This window comes from Carcharodon carcharias, chromosome 20, assembly GCF_017639515.1.
Source record: "Carcharodon carcharias isolate sCarCar2 chromosome 20, sCarCar2.pri, whole genome shotgun sequence".
Taxonomy (NCBI): Eukaryota; Metazoa; Chordata; class Chondrichthyes; order Lamniformes; family Lamnidae; genus Carcharodon; species Carcharodon carcharias.
In genome coordinates this window covers 18685633-18708231 of record NC_054486.1, presented here as the reverse complement: position 1 = coordinate 18708231, position 22599 = coordinate 18685633, and the positions used below count along the sequence as shown (strand labels likewise).

Below are 22599 nucleotides of genomic sequence, written 5' to 3'. Positions count from 1 at the left end.
AACTGATTTTTAACTTCATTTTTCAAAAACTTTTCTAATCCACTTAATCTCCCTGAGGCAGCTCAGTGCGGGCCCCAACTCTCCCTTCTCCCCCGCCCCCACCCGCACAGGTAGCGCTGAGCGCTACTGGCTGTGCGTTACCCTGGGCAAGCCTTAATTGGCCCGCCCGCGTAAAATGGCGGCACGCAGCTCATCGTGATTGGCCCCGCCCCCGCCCGCTCCCATTCAACCCACCTGCCATAGGTAAGATTCTACCCCAGAATCCTGGGCAGGGAGGGTTTGTGCAAGTTAGGGAGGCGGGGGGGTGCGAGGGGTGGTGGGTTTAATGCAACAGGGAGGTAGGAAGACTGGGGGGATCAATCTTAGGGGGCTGCCACTACACCCCCCCCCCCCCCCCCCACCAAAACCACCACCACCAACACCAATCCTCAAAGGGCGACCCCTGAAGATGGAACTGGCTTATGGCTTGTGCAGTGTATTATTGGAGTTAATCTGCTTGGTAACAAGCTCAAGTTCAATTGACCCTTAATTATTTATTTAAAAATGCTGATTTCAGCATCTGCCCATCCCCTGTATTATGGGGGTAAGCTCAGGGATGGACAGTGTTATGACCATAGCAGATATTTAATTACTGTGCAACCCAATTCCCAGAGGGAAACTTGGCTTACGGACCATATCCTTTTTTTTGTATTCTGGAAATAAGAAGGGAACATAGTGATCTCAGCATCAAGAAGTCCAGTAACATTTTGGGGATTTTAAACATTAAAAGCAAAAGTTTTATTAACAAGAATAAAAGAAAACTTAAGCACACAAGATTACAGTTACACAATTAAAGTTAGTCTTACAAAACATTCCCCCAAAAAGACTCTCCACGTGGTCAGGCCCACAAGTAAACACCTTCTAGGCAACATTCCCTTATAGATGTTTAACTATAAAATTCCAGCCATATTACCCAAGGCAAACTGCTGTAGCTTTAATAAAGGCATAACTCTCTCCCACCCTGCTGTGGAAATCCAAAACTTCAGAACAAGACTGCTTTTTGCAGCCTAAGACTTTCTTGGCTTGATGGATGGCTGATTCAAACTGTATCTTCTCCCAGCCTAGAGCTGGGAGAACCTAGATCTTCCTCACACAGCAAACAGCTACAGCTAACAGCCATCAGTTACCAACTACCTTAAGCTTTCCATAGTAACTCTAAAATACCTTTCCCACCCCTTTCATGTCAGGTTCCATTATTCTCACACCTCTTTGAAACTCAAATCCTTCCAAATATAAAATCTTGCATGTTTCTATTTTGTCTCTCCTTTTGGGTCAATAAAATGTAATATATCCTCTTCTGTTTACCTATGGAACTCCTGCAAGATGCAAACATTTTTCTTGTTACCTCTGAGCTCCCTTTGATATTCAAACAAACTCTCAACTTATCTAAAAATGCAAATGTTGGATCTAACCTTTCTCATTACAAATGCACAAACCTAAAACCTCTATCCTTTCGTGTTTTAAACCCCCCAGACAACCTGTCTTCTAGTAATCTTTCTCCAGCTTAATTAAATAATTTACGCACACCGACACACAGCCTTCTTCACAGAATAACACAATATTCCCCAAAAATATTTTTTTATTTAAAAGAAATCCATCCTCACAGGAGGAAGGTGGGCATCCGCCCTATTTTACTTGCCCCACTGCCCAAGACGTGCCCAGCGGGAGCACTTAAAATGCAGCTCCCTGGTTTGAGAGCAGACAATCACTTTTCATTTGAGTGTTAATGAGGCTAATCTTCTATTTACTTGAAAATACAAATGCTACATAGGTTTTTCAAAATATCCTATTTGCTTTAACTATTGAATTCTTTGATATATTCAGTTCATTCCTTTGGCTTTCCCTGATTACCCAGGTAAGCTAATGCACCACACTGTGATATTGACCGATATGTACCAGCAAAGTCCCAGCTTTGACTCTCATGTGCGTGCTAAGTTAGCACCACACTTGATTAAAACCAACAGAGTACCATACATCACAGCCACAAGCATTGGGGAGTACCCTCTACATAGTTTATAAGCAGCAGCCAGAGATTTTGGTGTTCTCTTAATTTGTCTCTTGGACCCCCTCTGCTCAAGGTTTTACATAACATTTTAGCTGTGGCCCAGTTGGTAGCATTCTTGCCTCTTTAGTGAGAAAGCACTGGGCTCGAGTCACACTTCAGGACTTCAGCGCAAAAAAAAAAATCGAGGCTGACGCTCCTGTGCAGTACTGACGGAACATTATGCTGTTGTAGATGCTGTCTTTCAGATGAGGCATTAAACTAAGGTCCCATCGGCCTGCTGGGGTGGATGTAAAAGATCCCATGGCACTAGCCTGAAAGATAATCGAGGAGTTATTCCCAGTGTCCTGACCAATAGTGATCCCTCAATGAACATCTCACAATCAGATTATCTCGTGATTATCACACTGCTGTGTGATGGAGCTTGCTACGAGCAAATTGACTGCTGCATTTTCTAAATTACAGTAATGACTACACTTCAAAAGTCTATATTGGCTGACTTGATGTCCTGTGGCTGTGTAAGGTGCTATCTAAATGCAAGTCTTCCTTTCTAACCCATTCAGAGATGCTATGGTAGAGGTTAAACTGTGTCTGACTCTACTACATTAGTTAATTAGATACCTGACAGTAAAGGACTGTCAGCTCCTGTACAAATTCAAGGAGCCGCTCAGGGGTGCCGCAATTGGTGCTGTTGGCATTACAATTTATACCTATTCACAAGCCCGAGTTACCTCCATTATTGAGAAACCAGGTCAGGATTCAGGGATCTCAGTGAAGGATGGCATGAAGGTTGAAAGGAATAGGCGAAAGGATAAAGCATATGAGAGTGTTTTTTCTTGCCAGGCTTGAATTGTTGAGATCAGGAGCTCCATAGTTTTGAGGTACTGAAAGCCTGAGTTGCATTAACAGAAAGTGAAATGAATCTTGGTTGATAAACCAGCTTGCAGAGCACAAGTTACACCGCACGCGCTGGGTTCTCCCTGTTAAACCTCGAGCCCAGGTGTAATGCAACATTTACCTACCTGTATACCCAGTGCTCTGAGTTGTGCCCAGTACAAAAGGGAACAGAAGCCATCTCTAGCGGTGAGCGTCAGCCTAGCCAGTTTTGCTTCTTGGCGTCAACTCTCTCGCTAATGAACTTCCTGTGTTAACCAGGAATTGCGGACCTGGGAGGAAGAGCTGTCCCGTGCCGCTCTGCAGCAGAAAAACCAAGAGGAGCTGCTGCGGCGCCGGGAGCAAGAGCTGGCCGAGCGAGAGATCGACATTCTAGAGCGGGAGCTCAACATCATCTTCCACCAGCTGCACCAGGAGAAGCCCAAGGTGAAGAAACGCAAAGGCAACTTCAAGAAGAGCCGGCTCAAGCTCAAGGACGGCAACCGGATCAGTCTCCCCTCTGGTAGGTGACACGTTCTGATTCTCCTGTTCCAGAACTACCCGCACGTTCTCACGAAACGGTTCACAGGCAGTGCTAGATGCTTCAAATGGGTAATAAAGGGGAGTGCTAGTGTCAATGCTATCAATAGTGTCAAATGGTCAATGCTTTGAAAGGCAGGTAATCGCTCTTAAATCTCCCCTTTCTCGTGTCTGTTCCTGTCTGCACTCTCCCCTCTTTTCCACTGCACCCCCCCCCGCCCCCAACCTGGCCCCGCTCTCGCCAACGCTTCTTGAATTCATTCTTTTGGCCTTCAAATATTCCACAGATTTCCAGCATAAGATCACCGTGCAGGCCTCTCCCACTCTGGACAAGAGGAAGAGTCTGATCAGCAGCAGTTCAAGTCCTCCAGCGAGCCCCACCATCATCCCACGACTCAGGGCGATCCAGCGTGAGTACTGCAGTGGTTTTAGAGTATGCAACGTCCAAGTCATTTCTAGTGAGGCAAATGTTGTACATGTTTTACTTCCAAATTTATTACAGATATAATCATTTTGAAACCAGCAACGAACCAAAGGTAGTTTAATGTTCATCAGAATACGGCAGTCCAGTTTCTGCCTTGCACCTCACTGTTGGCCACTTGTTACACTCTATAATATTATATCACTTAATATATCGTTATCAAACTGACAAATAAACACTTAACGTTAATGATACCCAGGCTGCCACCAGATTTGCTACAATCCTATTTTCCAGTCATATTTCACATCTTTAACTATTGCTAAAACTCTACCCAACTGCTGAACTTAAAAACAAAAAATGTTGAAATTTTCAAGTATCTCCTAAATGTACAGCTGCAAGTTGTACGGATGCAACACTCTGGAATCAAATGACGTTCTTTTGCTTTGCTCCTGTATTTGATAACCTCTAACTGTCCCTCTGTTGCAACACGCTCCTAAGTATCTGCTTTGTACTCATAATTGTGAATGGCTTGCAGGTTACCACTTCAAGGAGCTCTCAAGATCACTTTTGAGGCAGGTTTGGCTCTCAGGGAGTGGATTGAGGAGCCACGACTAGCCTTGGTTGGCCAGTTCTCATTTAGGACACTAGATGGTGCAGTTTACAGGTAGAAAGCAGCCCATGTTCTTGCAGGGCAGTGGGGAAAAGCTTGATGGTCCAGATTCATTCTGCAGCAGCACTCTCTCAACTTGTTAATCATGGCTACATCTGTGGAGGAGCTTGCTTTACTTTTCAGTGCTACCTGTGGGTGCTACTATGGGAGGGAGGAGCAAGAATATAAATAGAACATTGAGTTTAAATCCATCAGTGTCTGATTCTATATTATCCCAAAGGAATGTTTGCCTTTCTTTCTTCCTCTCTCCCTTCCTCCTGCCTTCCCTCTCCCCACACCTTCTCACCCTGCTTTTTTCCTTGCCACTTTCTCCCCCACCATTTTCTCCCCCATAATTTTCTCCCTCCTATTTTCTCCTCACCGCTTTCTCCTCCGCCCTTTGCCCCTCCCCCTCCCTCCGCTGCCTGCCTCTCTCTCTTTTGCATGTTTTTTGCAGTCCCCCACCTATGCCGTTTATGAAATGTTAAATCCCATCTTTAATGAAGACACACTGCCCAAGGAGTTGGAACGCGCTCCTTTCATCTGAATTCAAATCCAGCAGTGGGGAGATAATGACCTCTCCTTTCTTCTGTGTGTTGAGGGATGGTTTTAGTTCTCTAAATTCATTTGAATAATTTCATTCATTTTGAATAGTTCTTTTTAGCAAGCAGTGATTTTAGTTTACAGAAACCATATTGGTTTCTAGCAAGTTGGGACATAAAGTTCAGATTCGAATCATCACATCAGCTCCATTCAGAAATTGATCCTTTTATTTTGGACTTCTCTACACCACTTATTGATTCCCTAGTTAAGGAATATCTCCTGCACCTCTGGGTAAAATAAATCAAGCAATGCCAGTCATTTCTCCAATCCTTATTTATTTTTCTCAACAGATATCAATCCAGCTCCCTCTTTAAAGATGTAAATTCACCTCGAATCATTTTAATTCAGGCACCTTTCCACTGCATCTTTTTTCTCACTCCTAATTCTTGATTTTTACTTTGACAATAAATCCTACATCTAAAACATGACCTCAGTTACAGAGGGAATAGTGGATCCTTTAAGTTGTTAAAAAAACAAGCACTGAAAGTAGTTCAGGATCCCACATAAGGATACATTCCTCGAGTATCTGAGTAATGGTAATCACCATAATGTTAAACATCATATAATTCAAGCTGTAAACTAGCAAGTGATTTAAAGAAAATAGAGTATTTGTCCAGTTTACAATACTTGCATTATATAGTTTACAAAACAATAGATACCCCTTAGGTTTGTGCAGTTCCCTGTAGTAAACATTTTGGTATGAACTAGTTAGAAATGTATGAGACTGGACTGCTGTACTGATCCCAGTCTGAATAACCAAACTGTAAATAAAGACTCTGGGGCATAGTCTCAGTTGGTGACAAAGGGAAGATTTTGCAAGAAGGGTGTTCTCTTTATCTAATCAAATGTGTCAAGTTAAAGTAGATTTCAGAAACACAGTGAAAATGCTAATGTGTGTGTGGTCCTGTGGCCACAGCCCCTTAAGGGCTACATACACCTGCCTACTACAGGTGAGCTGATTTTTCTTAATACTAGCGTTCACAGTGTGCTGCTCATGGGGGTTGAAGGTGCTAAGCTTGGATACCAGAAGACAGTGAAGTTCTGCCGGCTGCACAAAGAGCACAGGATGTTTTCCTGGGGACACAGTGCTGAGGAAGGGGCAGCCAAGGGAAACTCATGATTTATCCACCCTGTTCAGAGTGGAGTCTTGCTTAGTTCAATTCAGATTATGGTGAGGGTCCCTGATTTTAGTACTTTCCAGTCGGTTAATGAACCTTTTACATCGTGACGTTAGGTCTGATGAAATAATTTTGGCTGCTCAATGTGCTAATCCTCATTGGGTGCCTGCTGTCCCATTATCAACCCTAAAGTTGTCCAGTTAAACTTTGAAAGGCCAAGCCCATTTTGATATTCATAGCCACAGAGTTAACAGCCACTGACTGCTCTCTCTTCCTGACAGCAGATATTTCACTACCCAAGGCTGAAAGAGAAACCAAACAGAACACCCCCCACTCCCCCCACAACCTCCCTCACTCCACCCAGCCTTTGCCAGCAGAGGCAGTGGCTCTGCAGTGGAATTTGCTGGGAATCCATTTAGACAATGAGGTATTGGCCTAGGTTAAAAATTGATTTTAGCAATAGATGATAATGGAAGTGTTGATCATTTGAAACTGGACAGATCTAGGAGTAGTTTGTCCTATGAAGACTCCTATAATTTGCCTATAATTTGGTGCTATTTGGCAAAGAACATTACTTTAGGATAACCTGGAGAGCAGGACTGATATTAGAAAGTTCTTTGTCATCCAACACATGGAACGAACCTTCTAGGAGAGGAGACAAAAGTTGGAGACAAAATGCTGTGGTGCAAATGGGAAAGAGAGAGGAATGGGAGACCAAAGAAATATTTTTCATTGGCTGGGCTTGGATGAGCTGAATGGCTTTGCCCCTCCATTTTTATCTTGTGGCTTGAGTTGGGGAACACCTCTATGGTTTGCAAGTATGGCTGGAATGGGCGAGGATGATGTCACTCTGGTGTGTTGGTTTGGGGTGGGAGTGGTCCTGACATTGGTGAAGTCCCATCCCTGCCCCATGTTCAAATAGTTTACAGGCCAGCAGTGCCTAGGTTTGCATCTGAAAAGTGACCATGTGAGGGAGGGTAGCGCGGTGTACCTTTGGGAAGAATTGAGGAAGGAGATCATGATTGTCAGGTGACAGGGCTCTAATGTTTGATAGAAAACATCCGAGTTATGTTTGGTCCTGCAGATAGATGTGCTAAATGTATACCATTGCTGGACAATTCGTATGTTTTGTGTAAAATTCCTACATGTTGAATAACCTTAAATTATTTTGCCAGTGACTGATATGAAACTACTGGGATAAACGGCCATCTTTTTAACCTCTTCATAGTAACACCAGGTGAAAGCAATAAGACCTGGGGCCGCAGTTCAGTGTTTCAGCGAGAAGAATGTGACGAGGAAGAGAAAAAGGGGCATAAAAAGAAAGGCTGGACGTGGGGCCCCAGTTCTTTACAACAAAAGGAACTTGCTGGTGGGGAAGATAGGTAAGAGAAAAGCATTGTACAATATCGACACTCTGCTTGTTTACATTATCTGTTTCCCATCCTACAACGTTACAGCGAATAGACAGCTCTAAATGATTAAAAATCCTTTTCCAAATGTCTTCAGAGGAAAATGTGCATCTTCGTTTAAAAATAAACTGCAAAGATTTCTTATGGGGGTCACTTAGTGACCCCAGTAGTAGACTGCAACCATGTGGAGGATGGGTCGGAGATAAGCTACAACATTGAAACCCTGATTCTCCAACATGTGTGCTTCCTGCAAGCGTGGCACCCCTCTGGTTTATAACAACAACCTGTAGGACCTTTATGGTAGTGAAGTGTTCCAAGACTGTTCACAGGAGTGCTACCAAACCAAATTTGACACAAAACCATACAAGGGGATATTTAGGGCAGATGCCCAAAAACATTATCAAATTAGATTTTGAGGAGCTTCTTATAGGAGAAAAGAGAGGTAGAGTAACGGAGAAGGAATTCCAGAATTTAGGGCTTTGGCAGAGGAAGGCATGCTCACCACAGCAGTGTTGACACTTTTTTTTAAACAGCTGTTGACATTTGCTCTGGAGTAGGGGAGGGAGTACTGAGGCTAACTGAGGAAGTAAATTCGTGCCCTGTTTGAATTACACTGTGATCTCTGAAGGTAAAGTGCTGGCAGCTGTGAATGTAAGGGGCTGCCATGGGGTGAGAATTGATGGGCTGAGTGGTTTCTAAGTGGGCGCCCCTCGCAGACATCCCCTGAGATCAAGCAAGGTCCACAGGTCCAGCTGTAGATCCTGTGCCTGCTACGCTGTTCGAATGTTGCCACAAGTGTTTTGAACCTACCTCACGGAATAAATGAGGTGAAATTGGTGTACAGGCTGCTGCTACATGTTGTTGAAGTAATTCTATTGGAAAAGTTTCCCTAATTAATTTTGGATGATCAAGTAGGTTTAGGGTTACATTGGATTAGTGATTTTTATCTGCCTCTATACTGCTATAAACACAATTTAAGAATAAGAAGCCTATTGTTTAAGACAGAGATGAGGAGCATTTTTTTTCTCTCAAAGAGATGTTACTCTGTGGAATTCTCTTCCCCAGAAAGCAGTGGAGACTAGGCAGAGTTAGATAGATTTTTGATAGACAAGGGAGTTGAGGGTTATGGGGGGCAGGCAGCAAACTGGAGTTGAGACCACAGCCAGATCACCCTTTCAGATTCGGTAACTCCTCTAGCTGGTTCCAAGCAGATGATACCAATCCCTTTGTTGTGCGGGTTTTGTGCTCAGGTGAGAGTTCCTGTGGCTGGTAACTTAACATTTTTCAGTTCTGTCGCCCACTATCAACATCAGTTGCTCTTTTGGAATGCGGCGTACAGTTTTGGCCTCCTTATTTGAAAGTAAGATAAATTGCATTAGAAGCAGTTCAGAGAAGAGTCACTTGGCTCATTCCTGGGATTAGGAGTTTATCTTATGAAGAAAGGTTGAACAGGTTGGGCCTATGCCAGTTAGAGTTTAGAAGAATGTGAGGTGATCTTATTGAAACATATAACATCCTGAGGGGACTTGATAAGGTGGATACCGTGTGTTTCCACTTGTGGGAGAGACTAGAACCGGGGACACAGTTTAAGAATAAGAGGTCTAACGTTTAAGACAGAGATGAGGAGAATTTTCTTTCTCTCAAAAGGGTTGTTGCTCTGTGGAATTCTCTTCCCCAGAAAGCAGTGGAGACTAGGTCAGTTAATTTATTCAAGACAGAGTTAGATAGATTTTTGATAAATAAGGGAGTCAAGGGTTATGGGGGCAGACAGCAAACTGGAGTTGAGACCACAGCCAGATAAGCCGTGATCTTATTGAATGGTGGAGCAGGCTCGAAGGGCTGAATGGCCTACTCCTGCTCCTAAGTTCTGTGTCCCTAGATGCAGAGTATAGTTCCTGATACTCCACTCCACAGGGTGCCTCAATCTCAAGAATGCCCTGTTATGGCACCAATATGACCATTTTGGTGTGGTTGCCAGTTAGTGCCAAATTGGAGATACTTGTACCCAGAGGTGGGGAATCAGTATTTAAGTGTGGTGCCCAGAACTGCATGTAATAGTCCAGATGAGGCTGAAACACTGTTTTATACAGGTTAAAACACTTGCTTTTGCAGTCAATGCCCCTATTGATCAAGCCCAGGATACCACATGTGCATGTGCGAAAGAACGCAGGCCCAGACTCAGCCTACTCCCCCCGCCTGTACAGGGAACGCTCAGCGCTTCCTGTTGCGAGTCACGCTGGGTGGGCCTTAATTGGCCTGCCCACGTGAAATGGTGGCGCGGCCCCAATCGGGGGTGCCGACCGGGTTCGTGCCTGCCCCCGCGCAGCCTCCCCGACGGGGGGATATTTCTGCCCATGAAGTAGTTGAGGTGAATAACATAAGGGAAACTAGGGAGAAGGAAATGGGAGGGTATTTTGATACGGTTAAATGAAGTAGGGCGGGAGGAGGGTCATGTCGAACATAAATGCTGACATAGGACAGTTGTACTGCATTGCAAATTTTTTGTAATGCAAAGCTTGAACCCAGATGGGGTGCAAAACCGGGTTAAAATAAGGATGGGAGTTATGGCTTGGAATCCAGTATTTTCTATGCGGCTTGTGGAAATTCATTGGAAACTTTAGTTATTCATTTTGCAAGATAGAACTAAGTGTAAAATTCGAATACCAGTTAAAACCTCCGGTGCCCAATTTGCAATTAAGAAACTTAATCTACTCACAAAAAACATTCAAAACCAGATAATGGGTTACCCAAATACTCACAGTGCAGATTGTGGGATTATATCAAGGGACTGATTCAATGTGGCCTGCAATCTAATCTTTTTTTTAAATGGGTGGGTGGGAGATGTTGTAATATATCTTCAAGGGATAGCAGCATGCCATCACTAGGGAAGAAGCCTGTCTTTTGATCTAGTCTCAGTTTCACTTTGGCCTGGAGCAGGACACAACACACACAGCTCCGCTGCTGATGTGTTCAAGCTTTCTGCCTTTGTATAAATGTTCTTGTGTGCTTAGTGAGTGATTGGAGCCTTTATATCATTACTAAAAACAAAACAGGAGGGTGGAGACATAAAACACGCAATTTACATGGTCTTAATTATTCTAACAGTGTACATTCCAGCTTTTATTCCCTTCTCGACCCCCACCCCCTACTTCCCCACCACATAAATCCGTTTTTCTTCAAAAAAGTGATTTTTTAATCAATTCTGCCCAAGGAGAGTAGTGTTCAGAGATTTCTTGTTTTGCTTGAAGGTGAAATGTTTTGTTCCCTGGATCCCATGAAAGAATTTGACAGAAATCATGTTCAGCATTTTTCAGAGGAAGTTAGATATTCTGCTGGTGGGACCGATGCATTGTGATCAGCAGCCGTCCTGTGATTGTTAGGAATGTTTAACTGAAGTTGGCAATTGTAGAATGTGGCAGTTACTTGGTTTGTATGAAATTGGAGGTGGAGTGTAGCGGAAAGGCCAGTGACACATTAATTACTGTGAACATTCTTCAAATTAAAGAAGAGAATTTACTTTGGGGATTGCATTCCATTGCATGCTGCTGCCGGACACAGAGGCAGATGATGTAAATTGATTCGAAAATGAACCTGGCTTAAACTTTGATAGAAAGCCCCGGTCTAATTACAAAAAACACCTCCAGAGAGAGTCGTAGGATGTATTTTATGTACAAGGAACATTGGTCTGGTTCAGACAGAATTGCCCTTCTCTTTCTATAGATAAGTTTAAAGCTTATCGTTGGGAAATCCATAATTTAAAAGGAGCTGCACCAGTTAGAAAACGAGTGTGTTCAATAAAATGAAAAGCCATTTTTCTGAAGTTGCCGTGGAGATGGCTTTTAACGTGTGATAACCTGTCCTATAGAAAACTGGGGCCGTCCTTGCAGTGAAGACCCTGAAATGTGTCTACTTTTTATTTGCTGTGCAGCCTGTCACATCTGTGGATGCGAGATGGGACTTTTTTTTCCTTTATTTTTTTCTTGGTATGTGGGTGTCAGCGACAAGGCCAGCATTTGTTGCCCATCCCTAATTGCCCTTGAACTGAGTGGCTAGGCCATTTCAGAGGGCAGTTAAGAGTCAACCACATTTCTGTGGGTCTGGAGTCACGTGTAGGCCAGGCCAGGTAAGGATGGCAGATTGCCTTCCCCGCAAGGGGCTTAGAGAACCAGAACAATCAATGATGGTTTCATGGGGCAGAATTTTCGGGTCGGCAAGCGGGGGGCAGGGCCCGCTCACCAACGTGTAAAATGAGGCCCGGCGATGTTGGGCTGATGTCCCGACGTCACCGCGCGACATTTAGACTTTCAGTTCGGCGGGCGCACAACCAACTCGGCTGCACGCCTGCCGAACTGTCAAAGGATCTATTAAGGCCATTTAAAAACTAATTAAAGCAATAAACTGAGCTGCCCGTCCAACCTTAAGGTTGGCGGGCAGGTGAAGAGCCCAGGTGGCCTTCGCACTTTTCATGGAACGATGAGGTTTCATGAAGTGTTTATAAATTGAATAAAAAATGTTTTAAAAATTCATTGATATGTCCCAGCTCCTGCGCCACTGTCACATGAGGGGACATGTCTTGAAATTTTTTCCTTCCTTTATTCAGCTTTTTAAAACTTAAACTAATTTCCTTTGTGCCTCAGGGAGGTTTCTGCACAGGCTCTGACTCAGGGAATCCACCCCCCCACCCCAACCCCACCCCGCCCCCCGCCTGTGCAGGGAGCGATCAGCGCTTCCGGGCGAGCGTCACACTGGGTGGGCCTTAACTGGCCCGCCCACGTAAAATGGCGGCACAGACCCGATTGGGGGTATCAATCGGGTTAGCGCCTACCCCCGCACAAACCCCCCCCCCCCCCCAAACAGGGGGAAAATTCTCCCCATGGTCACCATTACTGAGGCTAGCTTTATATTCCAGATTTATTAACTGAATTCACATTCCACCAGCTGAGGTACTGGGATTTGAACATTAGCTGGGTCTCTGGATTGCTGGTCCAGCAACATTACCACTATGCCACCGTCACTCCTAAACTGTAAGCAAGTTGATCCAAACACATAGGGCAGAATTTTGCCCTTGATGGGTGGGTGGGCCCAACCAGCTCGGAGGTGGACAGGCAGCCGATCGCCGCCACCGAAGCAGGCCCCGCCGCCATTTTGAGTGGCAGGCCAATTAAGGCCCACCCAGCGGGCTGCCCGATGGGAAGATCTATGTTCTTTCACGCGTGCGCACTGCTCCCTGAGGCTAAGTGCTGTCTCAGGGAGATCGGCGAAAGCTTTATAAACATCAAAAATAGAAAAATAAAAAAATAATTAAAATGTCCCCCTCGTGTGACAATGTCACACGAGATGGGACATGTTAATATATATGACTAAAACTTTATTAAACTTTTAAAAAACTGACGTGAAACCTCATCCCGCCAGTGGATGAGGTTTCATGTTTTTTCAGAAGCCCGCTGGGGCTCCTGGCCTGTCCGCTAACCTTAAGGTTGGATGGGCAGGGCCTTTAATTGGGTTAACTACCCTGTCAATGGCCTCAATTGGCCATTGACAGGTCGGCGGGCGGACAGCTGATTTGGCTGTGCCCCCACCTTCCTGAATATTTAAATGGAGCGGGATGACGTCGGGGGTTCCCCCCAATGTCATCCCACGACATTTTCATGTCAGCAAGCGGGCCCCGCCCCCAGCTCGCCGACGGAAAAATTCTGGCCATAGCATTTATGTGTAGAATGGCCTTGATGAATGATCCCAGTATATATTACTTTAATAAATCCTTCTGCACAGAACTTCATCATAGGCTGGAGTTCCTTAGTGTTATAGCAGGTTATATTAATCACTGGAACTAAATAATGGGTCGTAATGTAATAATTTCATTTTTTTCTTTTAAATGGACCATCTTAGTCCTTCCTCCACTGAACCTACCAGAGGTTGTTTGGGGTTGTGCTTAGTGCAATAGTCTTGCTTAACGGAAAGAGATACAAGTAAGAGTGTTAGTTAAATGATTGTGGAATCAATCAGCATGTTTTCCAAAGGATTAAAGACGTAAATGTGAACATTTCACTGAAGGATTAATGAGAATTAGATGAAACAATATCAGGCCAATTTGACTCCTCCTGAACAGAGTCAACTTGAAGTTATCATGAGTAATCCTTCAGAAATAATTTCATTAAGTCGTGTGGAGCCTGACTTTGCTATCACCTAGATTTTTGCTTGTGCCCCTAGTGATTTGATAGTGAGATGTTCTTTGTTTTTTATTTGGAGCATTTGTTGGTGACCCTGTATTGGTGAGGTTACCTAATAAGTATTCACATCAAGATTGACAGCAGATCTATGCCACAAGTGTGACATGTCAAATGTTTAATTAGAACAGAAAAGGTGAAGAGGAGTAACTAATGGTTGATTGAACAAGTGCATGTTTGGTGAATATTTGAGTCTTAGTCCCACCTTCTTTCATTTAAGATGTAAATGCAAAGCTCAGGACAAATAAGAGGTTGAGCAGAAAGTATCAACATTGTAACAGTTGTCATTATGTTGATTTCCAATTGCTTGTAACATTGACAACCAATTGACATGATTGTTTCTCAGTGGAGGATTCATGAAATGTAAAGAAAAACACTCCATGCTTGCTCTTGCCACCTAACAATACAAATAAATGCCTTTGAGACCATTCTGTCATGTTGATAACACTTTATACAGTTTCAGTGTGAGTGGATAATCAGATTGCATGGGCACTAGTCAGCTGATTAATCCTCTTGGTCTGCATCATTAACGGTAACAGTGTCTTTTTCTGGTAATTTATATAGAGATAATCTGCAATTGATTGAATGTAAGAAATAGGAGCAGGAGTAGGCCATACAGTCCCTCAAGCCTGCTGTACAATTCAGCATGATCATGACTGATTATCAGCCTTAACTCCATTTTCAGGAGCTAAGGCCCCATATCCCTCGAATCCCGCTCCCCATATCCCTCGAATCCCTGAGAGACCAAAAAGCTGTCTACCTTAGCCTTCATTGCCATGACACGCTGGACCTCAGACGTCCAATAATGTTCAGTTAAACTGGAGCATCACATGGTAGTGCCATAGTAAAATGGACAAGGGCTGACGCCTGGGACCTTCACTGCCTGCAACTCCCAAGGCTCTGATGTCGGCTGGGCCACTATATGTAATGTCAAGTGGAGCCACAAGACGAGGAAAAATCACAAGGATATTTGCTGGCCTGTTGTCACCTTGCTTGGCTAACTCCTCAATATTGACAGAAGACTGGAAACATCTCAGCTAATGTGTGGCTCCAGAAGGCGAAGGCAGGGAGAGAATTGGGAAGAGGGCTACTTGCCTTAACAGCAGAAAAAAAAATTGTATATTTAAGCATGTCCTACTAACTGTACTTGTGCAGACAATTACTGAGTTATTTTTCTTTCATTTCTCTCCCCAAGCCTTAAACAGCTGGCAGATGGAAACAAGCAGTGGTCATCCAGTGCCCCCAATCTGGGGAAAAACCATCGAACTGCTCCTACTGTCCCGGGGTTTACCAGCCTTGTTGAAATAGGTACAAGAAATGTGCAACATTTTACAAATGTAACTTTGCTTATAATAATTACATTCATTGTTTATGCCCTTCCATTTAACACCCCTTCTTTGCTGAAGGTACTAAAATTTTCAGGGTAGCAGTGGTCAGCACCCACTAGTACCTGATTCAAATGGGCCATTTTCGCATGGGCTTAATCAGTGAGTGTCAACAGATCCTTTGACCTAAGTCTTTGGACTGGATTTTGCAGTCAGCGGTGAGTGAATGGCACATGCCATTCATTACACTTACACTTACCCACAGGCTTTCTGTGGGCCATTCCACTGCAATTTGTGGGAATTAAAAAAGCCGAAACAGTGCATCACCCTCTGCAGGTTATCTGAGACCAATGTAAACAAGACTAGCAATGCTGTGCCTTTTTAACCAATCAGATTGAAGAATCCTCACCAAGACAAGCAGAGTCCAAGCAAAGAGTTGTAATTTAGAATATTTAATTCAGTGTGAAATCACGTACAGAAAATAAATTGGAGGGGAAACAAGGGTGAGAGTATGGGAGATAAGAATCAAAAAGAAAAAGTAAAATAAAATTTAATTTGTTTTAAACACTCTCCATCACTAATTAAATTCTGAATGAATGAGACTCCACAATTGTAAAAGTAAATTTTCAGTGCCAATGAGGTTGTTTACAATCAAGACTTATCATACCATTAAAAATCCACTTATACTTGAATGGTCATGCCTGAAAATTTTTGTGCGTTAAGTGTGAAAGTACAGGAATGCCAAATCTCTTAATGAGGAATGGTGTAGTGAAGCTGGTGGAAGAACAAGGCAACTTGGTCAGCAACTTCCTGATTTCAACATTTAACTGCGCGTGTATGGACACTGAAATTTGTTATTGATTCACTCCATCATAACTGTAAGCACTAATAGCTTCAACTGTTGCTGTTATTGCAAAATCCAGGCCAACATTATCCATATGTACCGAGGTTGCAGCATAGCAGTTGGGAGGGGAAAATCTGATTTATTATCCACATTTATCTGCCTTTGATGTATGGCCACTGAGGCCAATTGTAGTGTCTTAACAAGGCCCCAGCTGAGATTGGCTAACCCAATGTTAATTACATATTAATTGGATGTTGAATTGTACTTGGGGTGATGGGTATTAATTGTGCTCAAAAGAGTAAATGGGAGCAAACTGAAACTTATTATTTTGTTACGAGGGGCATAATATGTAGTGTGTGTGTAAATAAAAGCTTATATGTGTATAAAGCCTGGGCTCTATTTCTATTCTTCATTGCCTGGATGTCTGAGTTGTAATTCCCAATCTGTTAACTCTGTTTCTCTCTTCACAGATGCTGCCTGACCTGCAGAGTATTTTCAGCATTTTCCGTTTTTATTTCAGGTTTCCAGCATCTGCAGAATTTTACTTTAATATTAAGGCTAAAAAAATGTTGACCTTTATCTTAAGTAGACTGGAATAGAAATTGAGATGTGGGGGGGTACCTCTGATTCAGTTGTACAGAGCCCTGATCAGGTCCTATCTGGAATAATGTTTTCAGTTTTGACATCAAACCTCAGGAAAGATATATTGCCTTTAATGAGGGTGCAGTGCAGAGTCACCAGCAAGATATGGGGGCTGAAGGAGATAAGTTATGAGGTTGCACGAACTTGAATAGTTTTCTCTTGCATTTAGAAAGTTGAGGGTTGATCTACTTGGAACATTTAAAATTAAGATATTCAATAGAGTAGATATTCGTGTAGAAAAAGCTATTCCCTCTGGGTCATCCAAATGAAGAGGTCATAGTCTTAAAATGCTTAGGAGTGAAATCGGGAAGTACTCTTTCTCACAAAGACTAGTGGAATCTGTCGTTCTCACCTTCTAAAGGCTTACTGAGTCAATGGAAAATTTCAAGACTCAGATTGATAGATTTTTGTTGAGTAAGCATATCATGGGATATGGAGTTAAGGCAGGTAAATGGAACCAAGGTGCAAATCATCCGTGATCTAATTGAATAGTGGAAGAGTCTCGGGGGCTGAATGAGTTGAGTCCTATGAAAGGCTATGGTGTATGAGCAATTCCCAAATTATGCCAACAGCTGTGGTTTTTTTTTTAAATGTCCAACAATGACAATACTAATGAGATGTGAAGTATGAGAGAATGTCTTTCAGAAACAAGCCAGGTTCATAGATCCTTTTCCTTTACCCACAGAGTATGAAGATGGTGATAGTATTAAGGATTTTGATACAACACTGCAACAATCTGCTTTACCCAACCAAGCCTACCTCGCTTTACCTTGCAATCGAAATGATGAAGGGGAGGGTGCTGTTAGTGACAATAATGAGGACCCAACTCCGGTAAACTCTGCCACCAGCACCCCTCAGCATACTCCCACCAACAGCATGAAACGTAGCTCACAAAGGAAGAAATGTGACCTTGTCTTCCTGGGTTGTGGGGCCATCCTAGCTGCAGTGGCTTTGGGATTTGATTTGCTTGAATTGGGGAAATGTCAGATTTTGCAAGAAGAAGTTGAACCAAAGGAAGAGAAGAAAAAGAAGGAGGGCATTTTTCAGCGCAGCAGCCGATTGCGGAGGAGCACCAGCCCTCCTTCTCAAAAGCTCTTCAAGAACGAAGAATTGGTCATTCCCTCCTTTGATCCGTCTTCCTCGTTGACGCTGCTCTCATTGTCTTCCATTTCTGAATGCAACTCCACTAGGTCTTTGTTACGCTCAGATAGTGACGAGATGGTGGTTTATGAAATGCCCACAACCCCAAATTTAATGAATGAGAGCTCCAAGTTTATTACTAATCATCCGTTAGTAGACATAACCATTGAGCGCTTCAAACGTGACCCTAAACAATCATTGACCCCAACTCATGTGACAACAACCACCACCACAGTGCACTGGGGTCACAGACGGACTCCTTCTGATGGTGCCATTAAGCAAATTCCTCAGACTCCGAACTATACATCATCCAATGGTACCTCAGGTTCCATTGTTACAGGTAGGTGCTTGCTGTTGTATAACATTAATGTCTTGGAATTAGAAGTAAAGATTGACCATGGGGATAGCTAAAAATAGATGATTCAGCAAATACCTCCACGACCTTCTCCTTCACCCTCACCCTCCCACCTACTCCCAACTCCTCCTCAAGGCAGGTCCAACCCTTAGTTGGGTAATGGAGAGAGGAAGTCCACCATGCTGCCTTTGTAGTCGCTCCAGTCCCCAAGCAGCGAGAAGATTGATCAGTTCTTTCAGCTTCCTAACAAAAGTAATGATGTCCATGACAATACTTGCTGGATGGCTTTGTTGCCATTGCGAACTGTATATAGTGTAATCAAAGCACACAAATTTGTGAATAATCAATCTACCTGTAGCTGAATGTACTTGTAAACAATGACAAGAACAGAGTTCTGATATGTTTCAAAATATCACCATGTAAAATTTCAATGATTTTTTTAAAAAGAAAACAAGAAATGCACCATGTAAATAACCTGCTGTAGCCCCACACATTGCATGATAAAGTTATCTTCTGAACTTGGAAACTTGGTCCACATTATGCAATGATAACTTTGAGAGAGGCAGCAAACCCATGAAAGGCGCACTCAATTAGAAGCAAATATCTGTTGGATGCCCATTTCTATTGCTAAATAACCAGAAGCACCTGAGGGACAGGACCGTTGCCATCTGTTTTCTTCTCACATCCTAACATCATGCATCTAATTCATCCACTTTCAGCACCTGAAAGATGGAATGGACACAACTGAAGTCGGAATGAGGTTCAGGGAGATGGGGGTGTAGGTGAATCATTTATGGCCTATTCTCATAAAACGAGTGCCAGCTCAAACTACTGCCACTTTCCGCCAGTGTTCTTCACTTTGAGCAAAAATATGAGTTTGCAGAGGCAGGGACAGGGGTTAACGTAAAATGTGATAAATTTATTGAGGTAGTTGAAGACAAGGCCTCCACAGAGCTGGTCCACCTCGGTTCTCCTTCCCCTCTTTGTAGCCCCTATCTGAAAAGTTTGAGGCATGAACCACTCCAAAAAGTTGATTGTTTCCATTTACTTTAGTGCCTCATGATGTGGAGGCATTCAATTGAGGTTAAAATTTCTGATGGTTTTTGGAGCTAACCTGAGAATTTGACTCTCCCTTTGCATGCCTTTAGATGTTGCAAACGGTGCCACATACCCCAAGCTAAGAGGGAACCCATGGGAAATTGCCACAATCAGTCCGTTTGATTTATTTTTTTGCCCCTGCCTGCCAGAGTCTGTTATCCAAGTGACATCTTTTCCTCTCAGACTTGAGCCAATATCCTCGTTGCTCATTGTCTTCATTGGGTTGCTAGTGCTGTTGGAAAGAGTTTAATTTGGTGGGAGTGTGGGCTCCAGGATGTAGCATTAGAAAGGAGAAACAAGGTGAGAGAGACAGAGAGCACTAGAGTGAGAAATAGTAAGATATTAGGTGCCGAGGGGGGGGTGCAGGTTAAAATAATAAAATAGGGGGATGGTAGCGTAGTGAGAATGGCATAATAACCTGAGGGCTGGGCTAATGCTCCAGGGATGAGTTCAGATAATATCAGGACAGCCGGAGGAATTTAAATTCAATTTATTCATAAATCTTAAGTAAATTGCTAGTCTCATTACTAATGATCATGAAAATACTGGATTATCATAAAATCCCATCTGCTTCACTAATGCCCTTCAGAGGAGGAAATCTGCCAATAACTGAGAACAGACTCAATAAAAGGACAAGAATGGATACTAAGTGTTTCTGGATACAGAGTGTTCATGAAAGATAGTGGAAGAATGAATGGAGGGGGAGTGACCGCATTGATTAAGGAGAATATTACAGTGCTGGAGAGAGAGGACGTCCTGGAGGGGGTCAGTTGTTAAAAGTAGACATAAATGCGCATAAAAAGTGTATAAACTCATTACTGTCAAGCTCATTGGAACTGTCAACATACCTGTCAAAATCAACTGTCAAAACTGTCAGAAGCACCTGTCAAGGGGACCTGTCAGAACTGTCAAAAAGACCTCTGTCAGAGGGAGCTGTCAAGCCATCAAGGCATTTAAAAGAGCTGCCCTTTAATTTTTTGAAAAGAATGTCTTGGGTGTTTAAAAAAAATTGTTTGCTCTGAGTACAGGGAATAGTTTGGAGGGTATAAGAGTGGGTAGAGGGGCATGAGGTGGCATGGGTTGGCATGGGGAGAGGTGAGGGCTAGAGGGATGTTTTACCGTTTTTTTCTCAATCTTTCACACAGTGCTGGTGCACAGCCGCAGGCCATCTGGCCTGCACTCGGCAGCATCCACATTCGTTTTGGGGGCAGTGGGCCAACGGACATCACCGTGCCCCCCCCCCCTCACCACCCTGAATGAAAAGCCCAACTTCCAGGCCTCTTTTCCTCGGGTTGTGTTTGCAGGTCCGGGAAATGTCCTGACTGCAGCCAACCCAGGAGCGGAAATCCAGGTCAACTACTGGCAGGCAGAGCTGTACCAGAACAATGGGCTGCCTTTAAAGACGAAATGGCTTGGGTATAGTCAAGGTACATTCCCATGAAGGAAAATCCAGAGCTCCATGACTGATTAAAAAAGAGAGTGTAAGATGAAGCAGAAAAATGGGGCATTTGACAGATGTCAGGTTGATAATACAAGTGAGAGCCAGGCTAAATGTAGAAAGGTCAGAGGGAAAGTGTAAAAGGAAATAAGAGAGGCAAAGAGACTCCTACCTTGTAAAACCAACTTTGTCATGGGCTTCATCCATTTAATCCCTTTGTGAGAAACCCGTTTAATGACCTTTTCTTATTCCGTTCAATGCCATAGCCTTATAATGGGTGGTTGTTAAAATGGAAGGGCTAGAAGACACAAAATAAATGCTCAGTTGGTAGGGATTAACATGTGTACTTATTTTGTTTAAGGTATAGGTAAAACACCAAGCCCTAACAGGGACCCAACAGAAGTTCCTCGCTTGCCAGATCCCAATCTGGTCTTTCCTCCCACTCCAAGACGAAGGAACATAAAGCAAGACTGCACGTTGGAAAGACCCAAAACGCTGGAATTTGTACCAAGGCCACGTCCATCTGCAAATCGCCAGCGGCTAGACCCGTGGTGGTTTGTCTCACCCAGCAAAACGCGCAGTAACTCTCCTGTCAATAGTTCCAGCACTGAAACCCCATCCAATCTGGACTCTTGTCTCAGCAGCAGTGGCACTGTGGAGGAAAGGCCAGGGCTCCCTCCCTTTATACCTTTCAGGCAAGGACTTAACAGCTATGAGCGGACACTGTTAGATACAGATGTGGAAGGTCAGAGTCAGGATGGGACGCTTCCACTCTGCGGAGCAGAAATGAATCCACGCAAAACTACAGCCTATGAGCTAGAGCACAATTTCTGGTTGTAGCAGCATGCGGTACAACGCACGAATCTACAAAAGAAATTTGCACTGGGAATGCACTTTTACCTAAAGACTGGCTTGAACTGAATGCCACTTATTATCATCCTAGAGAATTGCCGAACTTCAAACTTGGATCCGAGATCCATAAATTTATCCTGACAACAAAAATAAGCAGCTCGATGCTATTCAGTGGGGTTCCATTCATCTTATTCCCAAATCCCATTATCTACTGTACGCATCAGAGATCTTTTTATGTATTCCCATCCCCATTGACTTTTTGGCTTAGAATCATGTCACTATGAGTCGAGGCTAAGTTCAAGTTGCATCCGTTAGTAGAAAAACATTGTCTGTATTCTCCTGTGTTGTAACCTATTTAAACAACTTTCGAAGCAAGCACGTTAGCAGATGCTAAAAGCATGACGGATTCAGATTTATGCACTTCCCAATAAACTATAAATAGTCTCAGATGAAGACATGTTAAACCATGCCTGCATTCAAAAAATCTCATTATTTCTTTTCCCCTCTGCAAGTCCATTGCTTCCCCCAGAAAGATGACCAAAGCAGCAAAGGTGAGGAAGGGGAGAAAAAATTTGTTCTCCCCGCATGTTAAGGTTGAAGCTCCTGTTTAAAAGTGGAAAAGCTCTGTGGTCTTGAAGTGGAGACCACTAACTGTGAGGCAGGCGTACAGTTCAAAGCTTCTTATCACATACACAGATCCCAGCAGAGTGGTGAACACAAAGTACTCATGTTATATGTTTTTTTTTTAATGATCTGTGTGTCATCCTCTTGAGCCAATTTTTCTGGATCTGTTTGCCAAACCACCTCATCTTTCCTGATGAGCATCCTGTCCAAACAGGTTTATTTTGGCGTGGTTGGGGGAGGGGGAAATTGAATAGACTTTACTGCCATTATATCAAAACTGCATTGCCTCACCTCAAGTGGTTTCTGACTTCTTTAAAAAAATAATCTGTTTCTAGACATTAGCTATTGAGAAAAGCATCATTGTCAAAAGTCTGTGGGTCAGAATACTGCTCGCAGCTGC

At 43.4% G+C, this 22599-nt stretch overlaps 1 protein-coding gene across 1 annotated transcript in view; it reads left to right on the top strand.

Annotated features, from left to right (window-relative positions):
* Positions 1-22291, top strand: part of map3k9 (mitogen-activated protein kinase kinase kinase 9) — a 127400-nt gene extending 105109 nt beyond the window's left edge. The window contains exons 6-11 of the mRNA XM_041213822.1: positions 3197-3437; positions 3742-3864; positions 7474-7627; positions 15077-15189; positions 17378-18172; positions 21085-22291. Coding sequence (XP_041069756.1) covers positions 3197-3437; positions 3742-3864; positions 7474-7627; positions 15077-15189; positions 17378-18172; positions 21085-21563 — 1905 coding nt within the window. The 3' untranslated portion in view covers positions 21564-22291. The remainder of the gene's footprint in view (positions 1-3196; positions 3438-3741; positions 3865-7473; positions 7628-15076; positions 15190-17377; positions 18173-21084) is intronic.
* Positions 22292-22599: the final 308 nt, after the last annotated feature.